Genomic DNA, 27,843 nt, shown 5'->3' on the forward strand with positions numbered 1-27,843 from the left:
TTCACTTAGTCTTGAGTAGCTGTGATAAATCACACTAATTCTCTACCTGTGTTTTTGCTGTTGCAGCAGCAGAAAACTTCAAAGCAGTAAAACAGAAACTGCCTTATTTTCTTGTTCCTTTTTCTGCTATTACTGCCAAGCAATTTGTTCTCACTTCTATTAATTTGCAAAAGTAGCATAATCATGGTTTTAGCTCATGCTTCCCACAAAGAAAGAAATATAATTTTAACGTCTATTGTATCAAATTTCAAATGATTAATATATTCTGTGGCGCTGTAAAAAAAAAGTATTACATAAATTGGATTTCAATAATACGGTCTCAAGACTGTAAAAGCTATTAAATTCCTGATTGCATAGAATTGCATTTTAATGTACCTATAAATTCTTTGCTTTTCTTTCCTTACTATTGTAACTTCAGTGAGAATTATATATTTGGTAAACTGGACACTTTCTGTAAGCGTCTTGAGAAGATATCTGACATGAGCAATGTTCTGGAGAGTTTGTCCGATCTACAGAACATTAGGATTGAAGGAATTGAAAAGATCAATATTCGCTATCAGACAATTGTGAGCAACACTAAATCAAAGACCTATGATGTCCTGGACCATCGCAAGCAAGAGGTATGTGATTTTATTTGAAAGTGAAATTAAACTATTAGAAAGAACCTAACAAAGCTAAGAGTATGAGGGTTACTTAAAGGGAACCCGAGGTGAGAGGATATGGAGGCTGCCATATTTATTTCCTTTTTAAACAATACCAGTTGCCTGGCAATCCTCCTGATCCTGTGTTTCTAATACTTTTAGCCATAGACCCTAAACAAGCATGCAGCAGATCAGGTTGTCTGACTCATCTTACTGGATTAGCCATATGCTTGTTCCAGGGTTTTGGCACGTATGCCAGAAGATCAAAAGGACTGGAAATAAATACTGCCCAGTTCACATCTGTGTTTTTTGCGGAGCCGGCCGTCTGGATCGGGCCATCTGGATCCTGGAAAACGGCCTGTTTTTATAGACAGTTTGCTGTAAAACATTCGTTTTCCATAGGTTTCTATTCTGCTGCAAAGCCTTCCATTTCCGTTCTGCTGAGCGAAACGGGCCGGAAAATTGGGTCCTGCTGCATTTTTTTGTCTGTTCAGCGGAACGGACCACGGAACCGTATGACCGGTTCCATTGGCAAAACCTAATGTGAACTGAATGAAGTGAAGGCAGCCTCCATTTCATTCTCACCTCAGGCTCCCTTTAAAGTGGTTCCGAGATAAACTTGTACTCATTGCATAATTGTGTTCCTTTCATATAGTTTATAGGGCATTCCTCAAGCCAAATACTTTTTTTTGTTTTGCTTTAATACTCTAATTCCCTATAAACTAAACAAGCCTCGCCCACAGCTTCAGAGTGCCTTGACATTTCTCAGACTCATGTAGCAAGGGCTTATGGGAGCCCAGTCTGGGCAGGAGGAGGAGGAGGTCACTAGCCAGAGTTTTCAGGCAGAGGGGAGGAGGGAGGAGAGGGGATTGAGCTGAGGGCTGCAGATGCTATCAACTTGCCTTTGTGTAATGTGACAAACAGAACATGGCTGCCCTCATTGTATCACAGGAATAAATAATCATAAACTGTTGAAGCTGTTTGCAGTTCGATGAGCTGTATAAACTTTAGTTAAGATACAGTGGGTTGCAAAAGTATTCGGCCCCCTTGAAGTTTTCCACATTTTGTCACATAACTGCCACAAACATGCATCAATTTTATTGGAATTCCACGTGAAAGACCAATACAAAGTGATGTACATGTGAGAGTGGATCGAAAATCATACATGATTCCAAACATTTTTTACAAATAAATAACTGCAAAGTGGGGTGTGCGTAATTATTCGTCCCCCTGAATCAATACTTTGTAGAACCACCTTTTGCTGCAATTACAGCTGCCAGTCTTTTTAGGGTATGTCTCTACCAGCTTTGCACATCTAGAGACTGAAATCCTTGCCCATTCTTCTTTGCAAAACAGCTCCAGCTCAGTCAGATTAGATGGACAGTGATTGTGAACAGCAGTTTTCAGATCTTGCCACAGCTTCTCGATTGGATTTAGATCTGGAATTTGACTGGGCCATTCTAACACATAGATTTGTTTTGTTTTAAACCATTCCATTGTTGCCCTGGCTTTATGTTTAGGGTCATTGTCCTGCTGGAAGGTGAACCTCCGCCCCAGTCTCAAGTCTTTTGCAGTCTCCAAGAGGTTTTTCCTCCAAGTTTGCCCTGTATTTGGCTCCATCCATCTTCCCATGAACTCTGACCAGCTTCCCTGTCTCTGCTGAAGAGATGCACCCACCGAGCATGATGCTGCCACCACCATATTTGATAGTGGGGATGGTGTGTTCAGAGTGATGTGCAGTGTTAGTTTTCTGCCACACATAGCGTTTTGCATTCTGGCCAAAAAGTTCAATTTTGGTCTCATCTGACCAGAGCACCTTCTTCCACATGGTTGCTGTGTCCCCCACATGGCTTGTGGCAAACTGCAAACGGGACTTCTTATGCTTTCTGTTAACAATGCCTTTCTTCTTGCCACTCTTTCATAAAGGCCAACTTTGTACAGTGCATGACTAATAGTTGTCCTATGGACAGAGTCTCCCACCTGAGCTGTAGATCTCTGCAGCTCATCCAGAGTCACCATGGGCCTCTTGACTGCATTTCTGATCTGCGCTCTCCTTGTTCGGCCTGTGAGTTTAGGTGGATGGCCTTGTCTTGATAGGTTTACTGTTGTGCCATACTCCTTCCATTTCTTAATGATCGCTTGAATAGTGATCCTTGGGATGTTCAAGGCTTTGGAAATCTTTTTGTAGCCTAAGCCTGCTTTAAATTTCTCAATAACTTGATCCCTGACCTGTCTTGGATCTGTCTTGTGTGTTCTTTGGACTTCACGGTGTTGTTGCTCCCAATATTCTCTTAGACAACCTCTGAGGCCCTCACAGAGCTGCTGTATTTGTACTGACATTAGATCACACACAGGTGCACTCTATTTAGTCATTAGCACTCATCAGGCAATGTCTATAGGCAACTGACTGCACTCAGATCAAAGGGGGCCGAATAATTATGCACACACAACTTTGCAGTTATTTATTTGTAAAAAATGTTTGGAATCATGTAGGATTTTTGTTCCACTTCTCACGTGTACACCACTTTGTGTTGGTCTTTCATGTGGAATTCCAATAAAATTGATTCATGTTTGTGGCAGTAATATGACAAAATGTGGAAAACTTCAAGGGGGCCGAATACTTTTGCAACCCACTGTATATAGACAAGTTACTTGTCATAGTTAGTTTTTCATCTTGAATCCGCTTTAAGATGGCCATACACTAGTAGATTTTTTTGCAATGATGTTCAGTCAATTCGATCAATTAATGCAAATAAATTGATGCAGATATATGCAAATGTTTTTGAAAATTTATGCAGCTTAAAGGAATACTGTAAGGGGGTCAGGGGAAAATGAGTTGAACTTACCCGGGGCTTCTAATGGTCCCCCGCAGACATCCTGTGCCCACGCAGCCACTCACCGATGCTCCAGACCCGCCTCCGGCTCACTTCTGGAATTTCAGACTTTAAAGTCCAAAAACCACTGCGCCTGCGTTGCCGTGTCCTTGCTCCCGCTGTTGTCACCAGGAGCGTACTGCGGAAGGCACAGACCATAAAGGGCCTGCGCAGTACGCTCCTGGTGACATCAGCCGGAGCGAGGACACGGCAACGCATGCTCATTGGTTTTCAGACTTTAAAGTCTGAAATTCCAGAAGTGAACCAGAGGCGGGGCAAGAGCATCGGTGAGTGGCTGCGTGGGCACAGGATGTCTGCGGGGGGACCATTAGAAGCCTTGGGCAAGTTTAACTCATCCCCCCCCCCTACAGTATTCCATTTAAATGGACCAATATCAGACTTCCAAAACTGGATCAGTCCGGTTACAAGCTGCATAGATTTTCATTGTAACTACCATAATTTTGTATTGAACCTCAATTATTTGCCATCAAACACAATCCCTACTGACTAACATGGACTATGGAACGTGTAGAGCTTGTCAATACCTTCAGTCACCACTATGCCAAAATAGCTGGTAAAGGCGAGTAGCTTTTTTTTTTTTTTTTTTTTAAAGCTTGCAGTCTAAGGGTTAAATTGATATTAATTGACATAATGCATCTACTGCTATCATCTAGCTGCCAGATTCTTGTGAAGTCCATGCCTCAGTTTTTGGCAACATAAGGGAAACCGATACAAATTAGGCAGATCGTATTAATGCACTGGCGAACTGAGGGGGCTATTCCGGGTGTCTGGAACCTCCCCCCTGCACTGAGCTGTGTATTCAGCCAGGGAAGCCCGCATAATATAAACAGCCTCAATCTCCCTCCCTTCTTACTTCTGGTGCCTCCCTCCAGCTAATAGAATGAGAGAGGCAGCCGAGCTTCCCTCACAAGAAGATGCAGCCTGCAGTGAGAGAATGTTGATTATGGAGTCCTGGACTCTCCACAGCACAGAAGTGTCAGACATGATGAAATTAGAGTGCAGGCAAGCTGGTAAATATGCACAGCATGATGCAGAGCTTGCCTGGACTCAGGGTCTGTGGGCAAACATCTGTCTGGTCTCTCCCCATTGTTATAATGACTGCATGTGTGGATAATGTGTTTAACAAGCTGAAAAGTTTTTGACAGTCCCTAGACTCCAGGAGGGCTTCTTTCTGACTTGTGTGAGAGACTGACAGGGACAGGAGTCCGATTACAGGCAAGTAGCCTGTGTGATGTGGGACTGCAATACAGATAAGTTCTCTGCTCCATCTCAGGCTATTCTTAATTTCTCCACTCCTCTCTCTGAGCTAGTGCAACGCCAAAATGACAATAGCAATCGCTAGCAATTTGTGAGTGTGATTTTGTGAAGTGATTTTCAGAGCGATTTTTGAATGAATTGCTCAAAACATGCTACATGCAGTATACCTGCGATTTTGAAAAAATCACAACGCTGCTGTGGGAACACCCTCATAGGGTAACATTAGCCAAGCACTTTTCAAATCACTGTTGATTTGAAAAATGCTCAGAAGCACTCTTGGTGTGCACCAGCCTCCTTCATTCACCTTTGTTTCCCTCTTCCCCTAGAGCTGGCTGTGTGTTCTTGTCATACAGGAAAGCTAAATAAAAGTGCAATCCTGGCGAGGCAAAATATTATTATTTAGTATTTATATAGCGCCGCCATCTTCCGCAGATGCATATATCCCTGCATCATATGGGTATCGCTTGCGCTATGTCACACTATGTGGCATATTCCACTGAATTGTCCAAACTAAGTCTATCTCCCGTTCCTCTCTCGGGGAGTTGTTCCTGTCCCCTGTTCAAATTTGCTGCTACCAGAAGCCCTCAGAAACACTCGTGTCCTTGAGTACTTCCAAAGATAGGCAGCTCCGTAATACGCCAGCGCACTTTTGTGCATGGGCAGTATGGAGCCACCTGTATTCGGAAGCACTCGGGGACATACGTGCTTCTGGACCTTTCAGGAACCCCCCCTTAAAAATCTTGCGTTTGCCCCTGTAATGGTATGGCTGATCAATGTGTAGCATATGCACAGTACAGTATAGTCTGCAGATGACTGTTATCGGGAAGCACTTTTAAACTGCAAATAGCTTGGGAAATTGCAGAATTCTTCAGGGGCAAATCTGTAATTAATTATGAACTTACAAGTTGTCATGTGGGCCGGATGTCTGTAGTGAAGGTTGTAAAATGGCAGCAGAGTTTTCTTTTGGAATCCAGCATCTACAGAAGCGTGTGTATAGGGGAGGGGGGTGTATGAAATAAACACCAATATTGCTGTCAGTTTCTGATTTAGGAACAAATGAAGCCAACTTTTCTGCAGTTTGCATGTGTACATTTTCTTTAAATTGTTAATGCTGTCTGCAATTTTTAAGGACCGGTCAAGGCTACTTTAAGGCACCTGGGGCACATTCATCTTTTATTTTATGAAGTGCTAAAGAAATCATTGATAATAATTGCTTATCTTTATAAATGTTAAGCATGTCAGCTGAGAAGTATTCTAATGGGAAGTGACAGACAGTTGCTATTCAGCTGACCTTCCATAGGAAAAAGATTTATTTACACTATCATGCCATCAAATTTACTAGTCCAAGTGGCAAGCAAATCTAGGTCTTCAGATCTCCTCGGCCAAAAGGGGTCATTGTTTTGAGACCCTTTTGAAGGGTAGTTATTATTCTCTTCTTGAGACCAACCCCCAAATCCTCCATCAAGCTTATCTGACTCAATCATATCTACCCTCAATGCTCAGGTCTGTGTTTTAGGAGTTGTGGAGCAATGTGGGTGGGACTGCCCAGTAGTTTCTACATTTTGGGGTCAGATTAATTCCTTGATCTCCCAGGTAATTAACAGAACATTGCCTCTTAGCCTTGCTATTTTACTATTAGGTGATAAGCCATATAATATGAAACATCCTACCCATCGCCTTGTTCAACATATTGCCAACTCGGCTCAATCTTACCTGGCTTCTAACTGGAAATCCCCTGTCCTTGAATTGAATACCGTGGTCTCCCAAGTCCCTCGTCTTATGATTTACGAAAGAATGATCGCATTGGTTGAGGACCGCATGTTGCTGTTTTCCAAAACCTGGGATGCTTGGGTTGATCACGCTGATAATATTGAGTTGTCCTATTTGGCTTTTTTTCTGACTCTCTTATGTTTCAAATATGTGTCTTCTTTACTGAGATGACATGGCATTCCATTGGCTTATACTAAGTGTGCTGTGTTTTTGCTTCTGGCTATTTATCTCCGGTGGTAGCATACATCCTTTATTTTTCAATTTGTTGTTTAAAGGATAGTGTAATGGTTAAGGGCTCTGCCTCTGACATGGGAGACCAGGGTTCGAATCTTGGCTCTGCCTGTTCAGTAAGCCAGCACCTATTTCAGTAAGGAGTTTCTTGGGCAAGTCTCCCTAACACTGCTACTGCCTACTGAGTGCGCTCTAGTGGCTGCCTCGCAAGTGCTTTGAGTCCGACAGGAGAAAGGCGCTATACTAATACTGCAATTATTATTATTTTTATTAAATTTATTTTCTTTTGTTACTTTTTTCTTTCTTTTTCTATCTCCTTTATGTATTTCATTATGTGCACTTTGCAAATGTTGCGTTTTTTCAACTGATCATGAGTTTATTGCACATTTTGTACTGTTTCTCTTGGCTTTGCAAAATAAGCTTGTTGAAACTAAATTTACTAGTCCAAGTGTGCAGAGAAGCTGTTAATTGCTTAATAATGGTACAAAGAATACTAGAGCAGTTGCCCAGAGCAACCAGCCTGGAGCAGGATTAAGCTGTTCAACTAAATAAATATTCTGACGAGCTACTCTGGGCAATAGCTAACTTTTGAGTCAGGTTTTATAATTCATTGTCTTGATTGATTAACTTTATGGTTAACAGTTAATGTTTTTCTGTGGACATGATTTTTTTGCACCACTACTTTATCTGCATTTTTGTCTCACTACAGTCTTTAAAACCACTTAAGTGTGATTAATTAGACAATTAATGTACACAAATAAACAATCTGTTGCCTGATATGATTTTTAGAGATTGATTCAGATGGCAATTTCAGAATGACACACACACGCACACACGCACGCACGCACGCACGCACGCACGCACACACACACACACACACACACACACACTGTCCAGCTGCTGTGCTTTATATTTCTGTTGTGAATGAGTTGTTTTGTCCTATTAAAATCTACTGTGTGTGCGTAGCTTACATATGAAGAAAATTGAGTAAAGAGTAGTAAAGTAAGGACGAGGGAATAAAAATGGGTGAGCAGTAGTGGAAATAGAAGCCAGTACACCCAACCTTTAGACTGATGCTTTACTTAGTCTATAACATTTACACCTATCATTAGTTCATAGTGATTCTTTGAAAGCCAGCAACATCCTTACTTATGGAGCAGTGGTGGTGAGTAGTGGAGGAGGAAGAAGTTTCCTTATCCACATTCCCATATTTACTGTTATGAGTGTTGCCTTGCTGTGGTTTTATTAAACTGGCTATCAGTGAGATAACATTTTTTATTCTAAAAGTAATAAAGATATTAAAATACAAGATAATTTGGTAAAATAATACATATAAACATAAGGTGACATTTTTATTTTCTGTTTTTAATTACAGTTTGATAAGGACTATATGGAATTCAAGAATCAAATTGAAGGTCTTTACCAGTCACTTCAAGCATTTGTGGATTCTTGGTTTGAAAAACCTTTGACTGTAAGTATGATCTGTCTCACTATAGCGTTTGTGTTGGGGAGCCGCATGGTACACAGTACATTCTGGTAGGGTAGTCTTTTCATGCTGAAGCATTGGAGCACTGTGACGCCTCTTATCTAATCTCCATGGCTGTGGCTGATGGCTCAGACAAAGTAGATCTGACACAGTCTAGCTAACTATTGATTTTTAGATATATTGGGGAGAGATGTCCTCATTCACAGCATCTCAGTGCAGGATCTTTCCTGCGTTAAACCTCCTTGCATCCTCTTTCCCAGGTCAGGGAAAGAGAGAGAAGGGATCAGAAGTTGCCATACTCCTAATGGTATGAAAACCATCGATAAGATGGCAAACCACTGTGAGGCCTGGAACCCACTGAAATCAGCAAACGCAACCGCTAGCGTTTTGTCTGAGCGGTTTGCAAGCGGATTCATGTGCGGTTTTGGTCATGTTTTGCAACATTGTATTTTTTTGCCCAGCGGGTGCGTAGCGTTTTGCGTTTTGCGTTTTTATCCTGATTGGTCCTGTGAATTATTTTTCATTTTGTTACAGTGTGCTGAACCGCAAAACGCTAGCAAAACCGCTCAGTTTAGGTTTTGCTGAGCGTTTCCGCTAGCGGTTCAATACTTTACATTGAAGCGCTAACGCTCCCAAAATGCTGCAGGTCCTGCGTTTGCGTTTCTGAGAAACGCAAACGCTCCTGTGGAAGTTGCCCCATCCATTAACATTAGCCCAGCGTTTTGGCAAACTGCTAGCGTATCGCAGTGCTGCCAAAACGCTGCCAAAAGCGCTCCTGTGGGTTCCAGCCCTGAAAGTCAGTAATTTTTTTTTGTAGAAAGTGTACAAAAAAAAAGCAATACATTTGGCTTGTTTACAATTGAGCCCTAGTTTTTTGTAACACATAACCTGAAGCATCCTAGTTGCCAGTAGGCTGTCAACAGTTAATATCCCTTGCCTCCACCTGGTTTGAGAATGGCCAATCTCAGTCCTCTTCCCCCTTTCCAGTACATGCTCTGATCCAGCAACCCCGATTTACATCCTAGGTCATACTAGAATGTAGCATTCAATCTGAGGTCATTTAATTGCAGTTTGAGTTTATGAGGCTCAATCCAACAAAATAATTTTTTTGAATTTTTTTTATAATATTCCTATTTTCGTATACTCCTTTAACCACTTCACCACTGAGGGGGTTTACTGACCACCAGAGCAATTTTCACCTTTCAGCGCTCCTTCCATTCATTCGTCTATAACTTTATCATTACTTATCACAATTAAACGATCTATATCTTGTTTTTTCCACCACTAATTAGGCTTTCTTTAGGTGGGACATTATGCCAAGAATTATTTTATTCTAAATGTGTTTTAATGGGAAAATAGGAAAAATCTGGGAAAAAAAATAATTATTTTTCAGTTTTCGGCCATTATAGTTTTTAATTAATGCATGCTACTGTAATTAAAACCCATGAAATGTATTTGCCCTTTTGTCCCGGTTATAAAACAGTTTAAATTATGTCCCTATCACAATGTTTGGCGCCAATATTTTATTTGGAAATAAAGGTGCATTTTTTTCAGTTTTGCGTCCATCCCTAATTACAAGCCCATAGTTTATAAAGTAACAGTGTTGTACCCTCCTGACATAAATATTTTAAAAGTTCAGTCCCTAAGGTAACTTATGTATTTTTTTTTATTGTACATTTTTTTTATTTTTTTTTTAATTACAAAAAAAAAAAAAATTGGGAGTGTGGGAGGTAATGAGTTAATTTTTTGTGTAAAAGTAATTTATTTGTATGTGAAAAATGTGTAGGATGTAGTTTTACTATTTGGCCACAAGATGGCCACAGTAACTTTTTGTTTTAATGCGACCTCCAAGCGTCCTTCCGGAAGCTTGGAGGAAGTACTTGGAGGCTGGGTAAGTGTGTATCTTTTCACAATGATCGCGCTGCTCATCGGAGAGCAGCGGATCATTGCGGGGCTTAGATCAACTAACGGAAATGGATTTTCCCGTTCATTGATCTCCGGGCGAGCGGGCGGCGGCGTGTTTACTAGGGGCGGGCAGCGTGTTTACGAGCGGGAGCGCGGACAGCGGCGGTAACGCGGAAAGTACGGATTTCTCCGTCCCTGAGGGTTAAAGGATGGAAAAAGGGATGGAGAAATTCGTACGGGCGGGGGGAAAGTGGTTAATCAAAATCAGATCTTTGTGTACATATAATATCCAACTCTTCAAAAGAAAATTTTATAAATTTAGCATTTTTAGAACAACCGTATTTCATTGCAAATATTTCTGGGAAATTAGTCAGACTATTATAATGTTAAAATAACCAAATAAATGTAGAGTCTCAGTATACTTACAATTTTGTCAGGGAAGAAGTAACAAATTATTTATTTGCTAATCATCATCTTTTATTTACAAATGCTTTATTGAGGTTTTTCTTTCTCTTAATAGTAAAAGTAGAATGTTTTTATGTATGTTATTTCATCTAGTCCTACACTGAAAGACTGTGTGAGCTGCCACTGCTGACCTTTTTCTAAAAATGCAAAATTACTGGCTTTCATGGTGGTTATTTTTCCTCTAATACTTTTTGAATCACTTACCCAGAACTATTATGCAAATCGGATGCATACACTCTGCTTTGTTTAATTGCATCTAAACTAGTTTCATGCGAGGGGGAGGGGGGGGGGCAGAAAGTACTGAAACAAACAGACCAGCCGGTCATTCTGGAGAACAACATTTTTTTAGAGAATGAGGTCAGCAACGGCCTTCTTCACAATCTCCCAGCATAGATCCACTGGGAGATTTTAAGGCAGATTTAGCAACACAGCTGCATGGAAAATTGGAGCAAAAGGGGGAGCAAAGGAGTACTGCTCTACTTTGGCACTCATTTTACACCAGCTCTGCTCCAATTGTTCTTGGACTTATGTCAATAAATCTGCTTCAGTATTCTGAGTACAATTCGGTTTGTAAATGATTATGAGATATTTTAACTTTCCTTGTATTTGCTATTGCTTAATGATTTCTGATTCTTTAAAACGTTTAAGGTTTTCATATGTTGTTGACATTTATTCTGTTGTCAATTAGACTGAGCAGATGGTAAATCTCTTGCTGAAATTTGAACGAATTGGGAAAGACCATCTCGACTTTGGAGAAAAGTATATGGTAGTTCTACAGAGGTACAGTCGTGATTTGGACATGGTGCGAAAACTTTACCAGAAGCATAAAGACAGTCCTCCAACACCTCGCAATGTACCCCCGGTGAGCATATGCATTATTTCAGTAAATGACTGAATATAAATTTGGAATTCAGCCTCATTCATCTTTAACTTTGGTTATGTCAGTCTAAAATACTGTTTTAAAAGATTGTGAGTGGGCACACCAGTCACCAGGAGTCGAGTTCTTGATATTGTGGCATAGGCTATGCTCCAAACAAAGACAACAATCCAGTATATCAGCACACCGTGTATTCAAAAAATCATCCTCTTTATTGAGCCATTATATCCACAAAGGTAGCCGACAATAGTTTCGGTGGCCGCGCAGGGTCCCCCTTTATTAAGGCGTGTGCTAACCACACGCCTTGATAAAGGGGACCCTGCACGGCCCCCGAAACAATTGTCGGCTACCTTTGTGGATATAATGGCTCAATAAAAAGCGTGATTTTTTTGAATACACGGTGTGCTGATATACTGGATTGTAGTCTAAAAATACTGACATATAACGTTTTTCTTTAAAATTTTATTTGCAGATAACAGGAAAAATTATGTGGGCCCGACAGCTGTACCGAAAAATTGACCAGCCGATGAGATTTCTCAAAACAAAAATGGAACTTTTACAGGTCTGCATACTTTTATTGCTGTTACTATAAAGCCAATCCATAAACAATGCCTGTTTAGATCCCTTATAAAATGAAACATACAAAATCTATGGATAACTTGTATGTTAATATACAGTGCTTTTGCTTTGAATTCATCATAACATATCCCTTTTTTTTAAACTGATACATTAATGTATAATTTATATATTAACTAAATTTTGATATTCTGCTATTCAGATGATAGAGACCTCTCTTAAATCCTGCAGAGGAGAAGTCTTGATGTTAGATCTGAAATATTATGTGTTGCTTGTCAGTTGTGATATTTCGCCGTCCCTACCTCCCCTCCCCAGAATGGAAATAATTTATACTAATACGGTGCTACTAGTGACAACTAGTATTATAACAATATTTATGTACATGTTTATTTCATTTTTTTAAATTGGTGCTAGCAGGAATTATGGGAACATAATTCAAATAAATTAACAGACGCAAGCTAATGACCAAGAAGTTTTGAATCAGGATGATACCATTTATTGGCTAACTTAAAAGAATAAGAGTAAGCAAGCTTTCGTAGGGTTTCAATCCTGTTTGGTTACAAACTGATGGAACAGGTAGCTATATACATGCTGTCTACAATACCCTACTGCTACTACTAAGCGAATGGCCTGAAAGCGCTGCCCACTTATGTGCAACCATGATATGACACAGTGTAGCTGGATCCTTTTTAAAAATTACTTTTTTTTAACATTTACTGTATACCTGACAAAAGCACAGGGGAAATTTCCAAAACACACTGAACACAACCAATTGATTTTACTTTAGGTGAGTTGTAAAGTAATCAAACCAGTAGCTTTAAATCAAGCTTAATAATATCTTCTGTTTTTTGGAACTTTCCCATACTCCCTCTTGGCATGCCACATAACAAGGAGACTATTCAGAAAGGCCTGGTGCACACCAGAGGAGTTTTTCTGAGCGTTTTGAGTTTTTAAATCTGCTGCTAATGTTATCCTATGTGTCTGTGCACACTGGAGCAATGAGGTTTTGTAAAAAAAAACCATAGCATTACATTGGGAAGAGCTTTTGAAACCTCTAGCGTTTGAGCGCTAGAGGTTTGAAAAGCTCTTCCCAATGTACTGCTATGTTTTTTTTTTACAAAACCTCATTGCTCCAGTGTGCACAGACACATAGGATAACATTAGCAGCAGATTTAAAAACTCAAAACGCTCAGAAAAACTCCTCTGGTGTGCACCAGGCCAAAGTCTGTATGTTTTGCTCTATGTAAAAATCTGCATAGGGCTAGATTACAGCTAAGACCTTTTTCTATGTTTTCTAAAAATAAATACATTGCATAATTCAGCTATCTTTGCTTCATTGTGGCTTCCACAAAATTGGTGTTAGGGTACAATAGGTAAATTGTGTGCCACTTTAAGGGACTGTTTACTGTTTGCAGTAAAATCATACAGGAAAAAAATCTTTGAACCAAATGGGTATAAAAATAAATTATAAATAACCATTATGTTATAAAATATTTGGCTACAGGAATATTCTAGAACCACATGCCAAGTAGCAAATGTGAACATAATATGATTTAACTCTCCATAGCTGGAAGCTTTCAGCACTAGTCTTTATAAGGCCCATAAAAGCCATCACTAATTAGGCTATTTTTACAGATTTAATATCTATGCTTTTTAAGTTTATCAACTTGTTCATTGCTTTTTAGTAGAGTAAAGATACGATAAAAACTGTACATCACAACTGATTTATTTTTTGACTTTTTCTTTAGGGGCAAGAAATGAAAAAGATAATTCGGAGCTACAACAAAATGGCTGCAGTCCTTGTGGAATTTGAGTTGTTATATTACAGAGGATGGTGCAAATGTGCAGAAATGGCCAAAACTGGTCTGCATGCATCTCTTTTGGTTAGGCACCCAGAAACAAAGGTATTTAATATTTCAAAATATTTAATGTACAGCTAGCAAGAAATATCAGAGTCTACATTTTTAATTTATATGGTAATGCATTAGGAGTTGACACTGACTTATCTCATATTTTTTTAAGTTGTTCATGCATAGTTTTACTGGCACAGTTATCGCATGGTGCATTAACTTAACTGTACATGCAAAATCTTTAACATTTAAGGCAAGTAGCCCCTGCCAATTTCAAGAGTTCTTTCACCACAGCAGAGGTGTGAAGCCTGAAAAGGGTCTACTCTGAACATTTTATCAGTGCTTATTGTCTCTCAGTTTTGGGAAAACCATGAAAGAGGAGAGCAGCAAATCCTCCTGGCTCCTCCCTCCCCTGTACAATGCACCATTATCAATGCTAATAGGTGTTGGAGGCACTCCAACACCAGTGGCTCTTTGAGGGCAGTCCTTTTATGCACATGTGCAAATTTATGTTCAAAATTAACACAAAACTTGTGTCTAGGCTTGTCCCTCTCGTATTGAATACAGCTGCCATAGAAAAGTCTGGTTCTTCCCTGCAGCTATGCTTTCTTTAACTCTGCTTACCCCGGCCACCATGTAATTAGTCCTCCCCGCCTGCCCTTTCAATGGGGCAGATGTCAGGGCAGACTGGGTTTTTTGGCATTTAAAATGATAATAAACAATATTTTTTGAGTGCTGTGCCTCTGCTTCCAGTTAAAGCAGAAGTGGAGCTCTTGCATTTTGCAATATCTAAGCCAATTATGCTTACAGAAATCTGTGAGAATTCAGAACACTCCAAGCTTCAGTTTGGATCTTTTTTTCTTCATTTATATCTTACATGCTTTATTTACTGTCCATAAACTTTAGGTCAGAAAATAAGCAATGTATCAATAATATAATTATCTGTTAAGAGTTATCAGTTAAGTTTGGCTACTGTGGAAAATTATGGTTTAGTTTTCATTTGTTTGCTGAGCAGTCTGAGTGGTTGGTATTTATTTTTTTAGTGTTACTAATGAGCATTAACACTTTCGGTAAGAACATTGAAAAAGCTGCAATTGCTTGAAATTGAGATACTCTAACACTTTAGGCTGTTTGCAGTAATTTTTTTTTATAATAATAGAAATAAATTAAATAAAAAAACAAACAAGCAGAGACAGGTGAGACATGCATAACTATTTTCATACCACTCATCTCTATTGTTATTAATGATTTATAAAGCACCAACATATTCTGTGGTGCTGTTCAAGGTAAGAAACAAACATGGGGCACATAATAATACAGACAATGGTATACACCAATATACAAAATACAGAATCGGTACAAAATACAGAATCGGTACAAAATACAGAATTGTTAACTACAGGGACAAAAGTAACATGATGAATAAAATTTATAACAAATTCCAAGTCATAAAAAGGTGAGAGAGCCCTTAGACGAGACTCCCTAACACTGCTACTGCCTACTGAGTGGGCTTTGGTGACTGCCTCCACCAGTCCAGCAGGAGAAAAGGGAAACAGTAAATTCGGGCGCCTGAGGCTAGTGGACAAATCGGGCGCCGCCATTCACTTCTATAATAAATATCGTTTAATGGGCGCCCGGTAGGAAAAAAGGGCGCCGGAGAAAACTAACGTTTTAAAAGCGGCGCCCGGAGACTTAATGTTTTATTACTGTTTCTCATGATTACACATTATTTAATGATTTATACATGTTTAAATATTATTTTTAAACGAAAACCAGTACAATATTTTTCCCAAACATTATTTTTAAACGAAAAACATTACTTTTTTTTATACATTATTTTTAAACGAAAACAATTACAGGGGGGTCTTAGGTTTAGGCACCAACAGGGGGGTCTTAGGTTTAGGCACCAACAGGGGGGTCTTAGGTTTAGGCACCAACAGGGGGTCTTAGGTTTAGGCACCAACAGGGGGGTCTTAGGTTTAGGCACTAACAGGGGGGTCTTAGGTTTAGGCACCAACAGGGGGGTCTTAGGTTTAGGCACCAACAGGGGGGTCTTAGGTTTAGGCACCAACAGGGGGGTCTTAGGTTTAGGCACCAACAGGGGGGTCTTAAGTTTAGGCACTAACAGGGGGGTCTAGGGGTTAGGGGTAGGTACAGGGAGGGTTACTTAGGCACCAACAGGGGGGGTCTTAGGTTTAGGCATCAACAGGGGGGGTCTAGGGGTTAGGGGTAGGTACAGGGAGGGTTACTTAGTAATTTTTTTTTTAAACGTTATTATGCGTTTCATTATTTAAACGAAAGATTAACGTTTTTACAATTGCCGATTTAATACACATTATTTAATGATTTATAACGTTTAAAACCATTACTTTTAAACGAAATACATTTTTAAACGTAATCCATGTTTATCGTTAAAAACCCGGCGCCCTTTTTTCCCATCGCCCCTTTTTAACGTACGCGGAGAAAAGTGCTATACAAATATAGGAATTATTATTATTATTATTATTACATCTATTGAAAGATGTACCATATAGCAAAAAGTTATACTAGTACGTTTTCGTTTAATTTACTGCAGCCTTTTGATGCACAACTTTGAAAGGCGCTTATCGTGACCTTGAGACTGCACTGCATGTACTCCTATTTGTTATTGCCTGAGGAAGCAGGAATATACCTGCGAAACGCGTTGCATGGTTGTCTGGAGTATATATATAAACCTGTTAAAAAGCTGACAGTATCTTGTCTACTTCAAGGAGGCGAGTCCACCACCACCTCCTGAGGAATTTTAAACTTTTTAGTACCTTTTATCCTGCTGGTGCCTCTGTTCACTCTTATATAACTTTGAAAGCCTGTCTGCCTGCTGAGTGTCACATACAACAGACTGCTATAAGCTACAGTAGTTATTTATAGTTATAAGCTCTGTGAAATAATGGTTCCATGTAATTTATTTTATTTTAAATGTTTATCATGTTAGAACTTATGCTGAATATGCGTGTTTAAACTTATTCTTCTTTTTGTGTAGGAATTATTTGTAAATTTGGATCCTATAGTGCTGGAAGTACTTTATGAAACAAAATATTTGCACAAAATGGGTTTCGATGTGCCCAATGTCATTCACAGCATCGCCACTAGAGAGCAGCAGATTAAAGTACAACAGATCAAGTAAGTAGCAGTTTATGCTTCTATTTTCCTCCAGCTTAGTAATGAATCTTTATTGCCTGCTATCTTAACTGAAAATAAATTGATGAGACAAACAGTTGTATTGTTCATCTTACTCCTAAATATAAGTTTTCTAGAATCCCAAAGTTTTATTTCATATTTAAAAGGTAAAAGTATGTTTAGTTTCTCAGCTGAATGAAAACATGCAGATAGAGCTCAGAGACATTGCACAGAACAGACCAGCTTAGATACAATGGAAACTGTGGTACTCAGACAGGACAACACATTGGAAAAAAAAAAAAGCTGTCTAATGCAGTTTTGTCTGCTTCTCTGTTTTCTCTTCAGCCAGTCAGCAGGGAAGAAAGGAAATATACCGTATTTTTCGGAATATAAGACGCTCCGGACTATAGGATGCACCTGGGTTTAGAGGGCAAAAATCAGGGGAAAAAAAACTAAAACCTGGTGCATCCATGGTCCAGGAGTGTCTTATGGACATTTTTTCCCCCTAACTGTCTCAAAGCTACACTACACTAATCCCTGCTACCCACAGTTACACTACACTCAGTTAGCCATTGCCCTTCTCCTAGTTTAGGTATCATTAGCACCAGTATAGCTAGCCTTTCCTCTAGTATAGGTAGCCTTTCCCTACCCCCCACTGTATACGTAGCCTTTACCCCTCCCCCACTGTATAGGTAGCTTTTGCCTTTCTCTATTGTATAGGTAGCCTTTGCCCCTCATCCCACCTGTAGGTAGCCTTTGCCCCTCATCCCACCTGTAGGTAGCCTTTGACTTCCCCCCACTATAAGTAGCCTTTGCCTGTCCCTTCTATAATTAGTACCCCCTCCCTCCACCGCCGCCGCTTATTTACCATTTGCCCCAGGCGCTCTTCTCCTGCATGAAATCGGCCCCCTCCAGGCAGCATTCATTTTCCATCTGCCCCGGCGATCTACTCCTGCATGAAGTCGGCCCCCTCCAGGCAGCTGCCCTGGCGATCCCCTTCTGCATAAAGTCTGGCTACCTCTTGCAGCTCTTCTCAGTGGCATACTTCAAAGTGACCCATGCTGATAGCGACCAATTGCAGCAGCCACGGTATACATGAAGTAACCAGTCACTTCCTGTATACAGCATCCGCTGCTATTGGGCAATTCTCGCGGTCACTATGGGTCACTTTGAAGTATGCGCTGAGAAGCGCTGCAAGAGGGAGCCAGACTTCTTGCAGAAGAGGATCACTGGGGCAGCTGCCTGGAGGGGGCCGACTTCATGCAGAAGGGGGTCGCTGGGGTAGATGGTGAACTAGCGGCGGCTGGATGAGTAAGTGCTTCCCTGCACACTCTGCATGACTTTTTACCGTTCATTTGGAATATAAGACGCACTCAATTTTTCCCCCCAGTTTTGGGGAAGAAAAAGTACGTCTTATATTCAGAAAAACATGGTAATTATTCTTATGTTTGTGCTACTACTATACATCTCTCTCTCTCTCTCTCTCTCTCTCTCTTCTTTCGCCTACTTCAAAAATACTAAAACAGAGCAGATAATAAACAGGTCACTAGGGCTCATGTTTTTTTTTCAGTGCCTGTTCCTCTAATTATCAACTACTAGGTAAATGTTCACACTTTTTACAGTGTTAATAAGAGGGCTTTTGCTACTAGGTGCAATCCTTGAGACTGAAGCCTTGTAGACACGCTAAATGAAACTTGGTTGAGGCGGCTGATACCGACTGCTTCAGCTGAGAATTTAGCATGTGCACAGCAGCCACTGATGCTCCCCGATGCCTTAACCAGCGATCATCCTGGTGGATTGATTCGGCCAAGAGCATTGTCCACCCCACTTACCCGGGCCGCTGCATGACGTCACTCCTGCTCCTCTCCCTTGGCCCTCCTCCCCCCACATATCAACAGAACACATCGCTAGCCTGTACAGCCTTGGCCCTGCAATGTCGCCCAAGGGATCTGGTCCTGATTCCTGCCCATGACATACTGTACCTCCTGATTGTGTACAAGGCTTTACACTTCTAAAAAGACGTACTATTAACTGATTTGATTTCACATGTCATTGTGTTGGCTAATTACAGCTTGTGTTTTTCAGATCTGAATTGAAAGTTCTCCTTTAGGCTACCAGTTGTATTTTGCTTGATAAAACATCTGAGGGGAAATTAATAGAAGATCTGGCTTCAGATCTTTAGTTTTGTCATTTTCTGATAGTGTCCCCATCAGAGTGTTCTTTCTTGACGTTTGAGAACAAATACGTACAGTGTGAATGGAAATGGACCTATAGTTCAGATCTGAATAACAGAAACAGAAGCAGCAAACCTAGGCAATGACCATTGGAACCATATAAGTTAAGAGTTTACTTTTATAGGTGTCATTTCTCTAACAACAGAGGAAGTATTCAATCAAAGACCACAACTTACTAGCATCTCCTTGTGTTTTCCAAGATCAAAAGAAAAAAATGCTTTGTGAAAGGAATGAATGCATTTGACTGCATCATTTTTTTAAGATCACTAACTTGATTACCTGTAATGAAAATATGCTTAATTATTTTTCTTTTCGGAGTTGGATTTACTAAAGGCAATGACATAAAACTATTATAACATCAGAAATCGAGGCATTGGCAGACTAAAACTAGAAGCAGTTGTCATTGTTTATGACTTGAATGTTTATGAGTAATTGTACTATGCTACTTTCACGTATACATAACTACATTGATGAATTCAAAGCTGTATAACAGTGTTTAGCCATTATACAGTGGGATGCGAAAGTTTGGGCAACCTTGTTAATCATGATTTTCCTGTAGAAATCGTTGGTTTTTACGATAAAAAAGTCAGTTAAATATATTGTATAGGAGACACACACAGAGATATTTGAGAAATAAAATGAAGTTTATTGGATTTACAGGCACAGACTAACCAGCAAGCTCATGGTGACCCAGAACTCATTGGGGTGTGTAAGGGACTACAATGGTCCTAAAAGCCCCCTTACTAAGATGTTAAGAAAAACAAAAGTTTGCTTTCCTAAAACAGAAAGAATTTGCGATAATTCAGGTTGGAGTGAGCTCGAAATGTCTCCCAGGCACCACTGCTGAATATATGCAAATTAACCATTGTACCCTTAGAAGCTAAACACACCTCCAGAACCGCTGGAATGCAATGATGTGTCAGCTTGTTAATATGTACAGAGCCATAATAATCCAACATGCATACAGACTGTTTCGATTGTTTGATCCTCATCAGTGCATGGCATGGATTAATTTGGCTCTATGGAGTAGGGCTTGTAAATCCGAGAGGCACAGACTAATCAGCAAGCTCATGGTGACCCAGAACTCATTGGGGTGTGTAAGGGACTACAATGGTCCTAAAAGCCCCCTTACTAAGATGTTAAGAAAAACAAAAGTTTGCTTTCCTAAAACAGAAAGAATTTGCGATAATTCAGGTTGGAGTGAGCTCGAGATGTCTCCCAGGCACCACTGCTGAATATATGCAAATTAACCATTGTACCCTTAGAAGCTAAACACACCTCCAGAACCGCTGGAATGCAATGATGTGTCAGCTTGTTAATATGTACAGAGCCATAATAATCCAACATGCATACAGACTGTTTCGGATTGTTTGATCCTCATCAGTGCATGGCATGGATTAATTTGGCTCTATGGAGTAGGGCTTGTAAATCCGAGAGGCACAGACTAACCAGCAAGCTCATGGTGACCCAGAACTCATTGGGGTGTGTAAGGGACTACAATGGTCCTAAAAGCCCCCTTACTAAGATGTTAAAAAAACAAAAGTTTGCTTTCCTAAAACAGAAAGAATTTGCGATAATTCAGGTTGGAGTGAGCTCGAGATGTCTCCCAGGCACCACTGCTGAATATATGCAAATTAACCATTGTACCCTTAGAAGCTAAACACACCTCCAGAACCGCTGGAATGCAATGATGTGTCAGCTTGTTAATATGTACAGAGCCATAATAATCCAACATGCATACAGACTGTTTCGGATTGTTTGATCCTCATCAGTGCATGGCATGGATTAATTTGGCTCTATGGAGTAGGGCTTGTAAATCCGAGAGGCACAGACTAACCAGCAAGCTCATGGTGACCCAGAACTCATTGGGGTGTGTAAGGGACTACAATGTCCCTTACATTGTAGTCCCTTACACACCCCAATGAGTTCTGGGTCACCATGAGCTTGCTGGTTAGTCTGTGCCTCTCGGATTTACAAGCCCTACTCCATAGAGCCAAATTAATCCATGCCATGCACTGATGAGGATCAAACAATCCGAAACAGTCTGTATGCATGTTGGATTATTATGGCTCTGTACATATTAACAAGCTGACACATCATTGCATTCCAGCGGTTCTGGAGGTGTGTTTAGCTTCTAAGGGTACAATGGTTAATTTGCATATATTCAGCAGTGGTGTCTGGGAGACATCTCGAGCTCACTCCAACCTGAATTATCGCAAATTCTTTCTGTTTTAGGAAAGCAAACTTTTGTTTTTCTTAACATCTTAGTAAGGGGGCTTTTAGGACCATTGTAGTCCCTTACACACCCCAATGAGTTCTGGGTCACCATGAGCTTGCTGGTTAGTCTGTGCCTCTCGGATTTACAAGCCCTACTCCATAGAGCCAAATTAATCCATGCCATGCACTGATGAGGATCAAACAATCCGAAACAGTCTGTATGCATGTTGGATTATTATGGCTCTGTACATATTAACAAGCTGACACATCATTGCATTCCAGCGGTTCTGGAGGTGTGTTTAGCTTCTAAGGGTACAATGGTTAATTTTCATATATTCAGCAGTGGTGCCTGGGAGACATCTCGAGCTCACTCCAACCTGAATTATCGCAAATTCTTTCTGTTTTAGGAAAGCAAACTTTTGTTTTTCTTAACATCTTAGTAAGGGGGCTTTTAGGACCATTGTAGTCCCTTACACACCCCAATGAGTTCTGGGTCACCATGAGCTTGCTGGTTAGTCTGTGCCTCTCGGATTTACAAGCCCTACTCCATAGAGCCAAATTAATCCATGCCATGCACTGATGAGGATCAAACAATCCGAAACAGTCTGTATGCATGTTGGATTATTATGGCTCTGTACATATTAACAAGCTGACACATCATTGCATTCCAGCGGTTCTGGAGGTGTGTTTAGCTTCTAAGGGTACAATGGTTAATTTGCATATATTCAGCAGTGGTGCCTGGGAGACATCTCGAGCTCACTCCAACCTGAATTATCGCAAATTCTTTCTGTTTTAGGAAAGCAAACTTTTGTTTTTCTATTGGATTTACAGAAAGTGTGCAATAATTGTTTAAATAAAATTAGGCAGATGCATAAATGTGGGCACTGTTGTCATTTTATTGATTCCAAAACCTTTAGAACTAATTATTGGAACTCAAATTAGTTTAGTAAGCTCAGTGACCCTTGACCTACATACACAGGTGAATCCAGTTATGAGAAAGAGTATTTAAGGGGGTCATTTGTAAGTTTCCCTCCTCTTTTAATTTTCTCTGAAGAGCAACAACATGGGGGTATTAAAACAACTCTCTAATGACCTGAAGACAAAGATTGTTCACCATCATGGTTTAGGGGACTGATGCAGAAAGCTGTCTCAGAGATTTCAGCTGTCTGTTTCCACGGTTAGGAAAATATTGAGGAGATGGAAGACCACAGGCTCAGTTCAATTTAATAGTCGATGTGGCGACCAAGAAAAATCTCGGATAGACAGAAGCAATGAATGGTGAGAACAGTCAGAGTAAACCCACAGACCAGCACCAAAGACCTACAACATCATCTTGCTGCAGATGGAGTCACTCTGCATCGTTCAACCATTTGGCGCTTTTTATACAAGGAGATGCTGTATGCGAAAGTGATGCAGAGGAAGCCTTTTCTCCGGCCACAGCACAAACAGAGCCACTTGAGGTATGCAAAAGCACATTTGGACAAGTCAGCTTTATTTTGGAATAAGGTGTGGACTGATGAAACTAAAATTGAGTTATTTGGGCATTATGCATGGAGTAAAAAGAACACAGCATTCCAAGAAAAACATCTGCTACCTACAGTAAAATTTGGTGGTGGTTCCTTCATGCTGTGGGGCTGTGTGGCCAGTGCAGGGACTGGGAATCTTGTCAAAGTTGAGTGACGCATGGATTCCACTCAGTATCAGCGGATTCTGCGGATTCTGCAGACCAATGTCCAGGAATCGGTGACAAAGCTGAAGCTGCACTGGGACTGGATCTTTCAACAAAACAATGATCCTAAACACTGCTCAAAATCCACCAAGGCATACATGCAGAGGAACAAATACAACGTTCTGGAATGGCCATCTCAGTCCCCAGACCTGAATATAATTGAAAATCTTTGGTGTGAGTTAAAGAGAGCTGTCCATGCTCGGAAGCCATCAAACTTGAATGAACTAGAGATGTTTTGTAAAGAGGAATGGTCCGAAATATTTTCAACCAGAATCCAGACTCTCATTGGAACCTACTGGAAGCATTTAGAGGCTTTACTTTCTGCAAAAGAAGGATCTATTAAATATTGATTTCTTTACTTTTTTTTTTGGTGCCCACATTTATTCACCTGCCTAATTTTGTTTAAACAATTATTGCACACTTTCTTTAAATCCAATAAACTACATTTCACATCTCAAATATCACTGTGTGTGTCTCCTATATGATATATTTAACTGACATTTTTATGTAACAACCAATGATTTATACAGGAAAATCATGACAATTAACAAGGTTGCCCAAACTTTCGCATCCCACTGTAGCTTAGGAGAAAAAGTTAATTGCATATGGGCCTGTGTCTTCTTTCTGTGTTGTGCATAGTGCTGACATCATTATCAAGATGGGTATTCTCATGTGGGCAAAAAAAAGAAAAATGACCAGTTAAAAACACTGCAGTAAGCTTATCTGCTGCTACAAGATGCAGATAATGTTAGATTGTAAGCTCACAAGTGCAGGGACCTCCTCCTAGTGTTTCTTATACTGATGTATTTATTAAGTGAATATGCACCAATATTGGTGATGTCTCAAACCACACATCAGCTATGTATGTATCTGGACTTGTATTGCTGGATGTGCCAATTGTACTTTATTGCACTGTGTACAGCACCATGGAAGATGCTGGCCCTATATAAATAAATAATCATTATAGTGTTACATTTAGTTGATGCCCTGAATGCATTGAAAGCTCGCTTTAAGGAAAATGGATGATTTTCAGTTAAATATGAAATGAAAATGATAGCTGAGTCCTGTCTGCCGTGTATATTTTACACATTGAAAGTGGCCCATTTTATTATAACGGTTTAGTATACTTATGATTCAGCATAAAACGACTCCACAGCTTCATGCAAAACAGAAAGCTGAGCTTCTGATCTCAGTGATGCACTAGACACCATTTGATGTAGATTATACTTGACATGAGCAATGAAGGGTAAGAAAGATGCAGACTTTGAGTAAAAAAAACTCTGACCTGTACTTACCAGGTTTGCAAATATTATTAAAGGAAAAAACAGCATCCCTAAGAGTTGCAATTAATTTCAGGTCACTAGACGGAACAGTGCTGTGCTCCTCTGCTGGCCCTCACAGGGGACAGCACAGTGACATCTCATCTGGAGAAGCCGGCTTGTTCCAGCAGTTGACAGGTAGCCAGGAGCACAACACTGTCTGTGAATCCGTCAAATCCAATTGCAGCTTTGGAGACTCTTGTTAGGAGAGGAAACTGGTAGAGCAGCGTTCTTTTTTTCTTTTGGTCTTTTGAGAAGTAACAAGCTCACAGAGCGAGGCTTTGGGCAGTCAGCACAGGACTCTGGCTTGATGTTAATTGAGTATAAAAATCAGGTCTGTGTTTTGCGCAACTGGGCTAAAGCTAGAAAAAGCCTCTCTGCTAGTGACAGCAGAACAGGAGCTCAGTGTCTGAAGCTGGGGTAAAGCTGTAATTAGAATGGAGATGAAATGTCTTGGCTTGTTTTGTCAGTGCCAATTTACATGACTGTTATAGCCATGGGTCAGTATGCAGTAGTATAAATAGACTTAAAATGTCTGAATAGCTGGAATAAAGTAATGTGTTGTGTAATGTGTGATGTGTTTCTTTCTGGTATCAGTTGATAAATGATTACTATATATAATCTTAGGCTGGCTGTACACAATGAGCCATGATGTGTAGAGAACCATGAACTACCATGGCTCTTTCCATATCAGGAATCGTGACTGGCTCCATTGCAATGAATATTTATTTGTAAAAAATGTCCTGAAGCCAGGCATGGAAATGTCTGGGAAGCACAGTTTCTTCTGTAGCTGTACGGATGCACAGTGTGTAGCAGTTTGGTTTTTAGAAAAATCCAGGTAAAGTACCCCTGACCCAGCCCCCCCCCCCTCCATATACTTTTAATGCTGTTTTATTATTGGTCCTACGCCCTCCTGTGGTCCCCATTCTGCTCAATTGTAATCTTCACACACAGCACAGCTCCCCTGTGCGCCGCTCCCCTTTGTGCAGCTTTGTGCAGTGACTCATTTCAGGAACTAAAGCAGTGAGTGGAGGGGGCAGAGTTAAGGACGGGCAGAGAGAAGGAAAAACTGCCACTTCATCCCCTCCCACAATCGACATTCTGCTCAGTCGAAGATTATGACTGAGCAGAATGGGGGCCATGAGGGGTGCTGGAGGGGGGAGGATGGCGCTGTGACACCAGTAATAAAACCGTACTAAAAGTATATAGGGTGTGTTGGGGGTCCGGGTCAGGGGTATTTTAAATAAAGGCTTAGATTCTTTTAGGGATTTTACCTGGCAACTTATTTACAGTACTCGTTGGAAACATCTGGTAAAAAAAAGTTGTGTCTCCTCTATGCTAAGCTGAGCAATCTGGGTGGCTTTCAGCATCAGGGTGGGTACCCTGTGAGCGGTCTGTCTGGATGAAAAAAAAGTATATAGATGAAGTCTCTGAAATGGATTAGGGGACATTAATAAAATGTATTTTATATCCAGGGATTTGTGTTTTTTTGTTTTGTAAAGGGGGGGGGGGGGGGAGGGAGGCTCAAAATGAAGACTAAAATATTGTATAAATACAGTATATTTGTGGTTACAGTGATATTGTTTACATGTGTTCCATACAGAATACATGCAGCATTGCCTGTCTGCTTACTATTACTACAGCCAGATGTAATGATTGCAAGCAGATGTGCCCAGATGTTTAAAGATGCGCAGGGGACACCTGTACTTATGCTAGTTTTTATTTAGCATGTGCATGAGACTTTAAGCCGATCATAGATAAAGCTAGCTGCTATGACACTGCTCCGTAGACCAAAATGTCCTTTTATTATAAGCTTGGATAATGCCAGTGCATTTTATGACAAGTTTGGAATGTGAAAGTTTTAAATGGGACAATGAAAGGATAGTTCTAGTAATACTAAATTTCTCCTGGCAATATTGATAAGTATGAGGTCACAATTTACATAACACTGAGATAAACAGTGTATTGTCGCTGGTTGAAAGATGAGAGCTCTTTTTAAACTTAAAGGAGCACTATGGCGAAAAATTTTAAAATGTAAAATAGGTGCACACATAGAAAAATAAGAAGTAACTTTCAACCAGCGACAATACACTGTTTATCTCAGTGGTATGTAAATTGTGACCTCATACTTATCAATATTGCCAGGAGAAATTTAGTATTACTAGAACTATCCTTTCATTGTCCCATTTAAAACTTACACATTCCAAACTTGTCATAAAAAGTGTCCCCTTTAGTGGCCTCTGAGGAAACTTATGGCTGTCAGGCCTGGTCACCCCCACTGCATAACCCGATGTCTGTGCACCGCTGATTAAAGGTACCCTTTTGCATTACAGTGCCTTCCACTTTTCTTCTTTTTTGCATACCTACTGTAAGTGACAGCAATATTGGAGAAAAGTAATTTATGGCTCATTTTACTCTGGACAAAATGTACTTCTTATTTGTTTATGTATGCACATATTTTACATTTTACAATTTTTCGCCATAGTGCCCCTTTAAATTGACTTTAATTACCATTCCTATTTAAAAAGCTTTAGTGTAAAATAAATCACATTTCTTTCAGGCTGCAAGATATGCTTATGGATTATCAGACATTTACTAACAGAATCCCAGTTCTTCTGAAGTCACTAATGTCCCCTTTTATCACTCAAATTGAGGAGGTGCTATCACCAGGACTCACACAGCTTTCATGGACTTCCTTGAACATTGACAAGTGTAAGTAGACCTCAAACATACAAATTCCCTAACTTATGCAGTATTTTGTTGCACTACATGCATTCATTTTGTAAATAAGAATCTATAATGTACACTATACAGACAGTCCACTACCTTCAAATGACTTGTATTACAATTTTCAGAGATACAAACAAAGTTGTCTCTTTGTACAAAATCTACTGTTTTGTTGTTTAACCACTTCAGCCTTCAGTGTTGTTTCACCTTATGCATCTGAGCAACTTCCACTTCCCATTCATTGGCCAATAACTTTATCACTACTTATCACAATTAATTGATCTATATCTTGTTTTTTCCACCACCAATTAGGCTTTTTTTGGGTGGTACATTTTGCTAAGAATTATTTTTTTCTAAATGAATTTTAACGGGAATATTAAGAAAAAATGGAAAAATAATTATTTCTCAGTTTTTAGCCATTATAGCTTTAAAATAATACATGCTACCATAATTAAAACCCACTTGTTTTATTTGCCCATTTGTCCCGGTTATTACACCATTTAAATTAT

General features: G+C 40.0%; 1 protein-coding gene across 3 annotated transcripts in view; it reads left to right on the top strand.

The window, feature by feature from the left end:
* LOC137518608 (dynein axonemal heavy chain 5-like) overlaps positions 1–27,843 on the top strand; it is a 553,928-nt gene that overhangs the window by 76,759 nt on the left and 449,326 nt on the right. For all 3 annotated transcript variants that reach the window (XM_068236692.1, XM_068236695.1, XM_068236693.1), the window contains exons 15-21: positions 419–620; positions 8,169–8,264; positions 11,338–11,511; positions 11,999–12,088; positions 13,851–14,006; positions 16,972–17,111; positions 27,168–27,319. In XM_068236692.1, the coding sequence (XP_068092793.1) occupies positions 419–620; positions 8,169–8,264; positions 11,338–11,511; positions 11,999–12,088; positions 13,851–14,006; positions 16,972–17,111; positions 27,168–27,319 (1,010 nt within the window). The remainder of the gene's footprint in view (positions 1–418; positions 621–8,168; positions 8,265–11,337; positions 11,512–11,998; positions 12,089–13,850; positions 14,007–16,971; positions 17,112–27,167; positions 27,320–27,843) is intronic.

Source organism: Hyperolius riggenbachi, chromosome 5 (assembly GCF_040937935.1).
Source record: "Hyperolius riggenbachi isolate aHypRig1 chromosome 5, aHypRig1.pri, whole genome shotgun sequence".
Lineage (NCBI taxonomy): Eukaryota > Metazoa > Chordata > Amphibia > Anura > Hyperoliidae > Hyperolius > Hyperolius riggenbachi.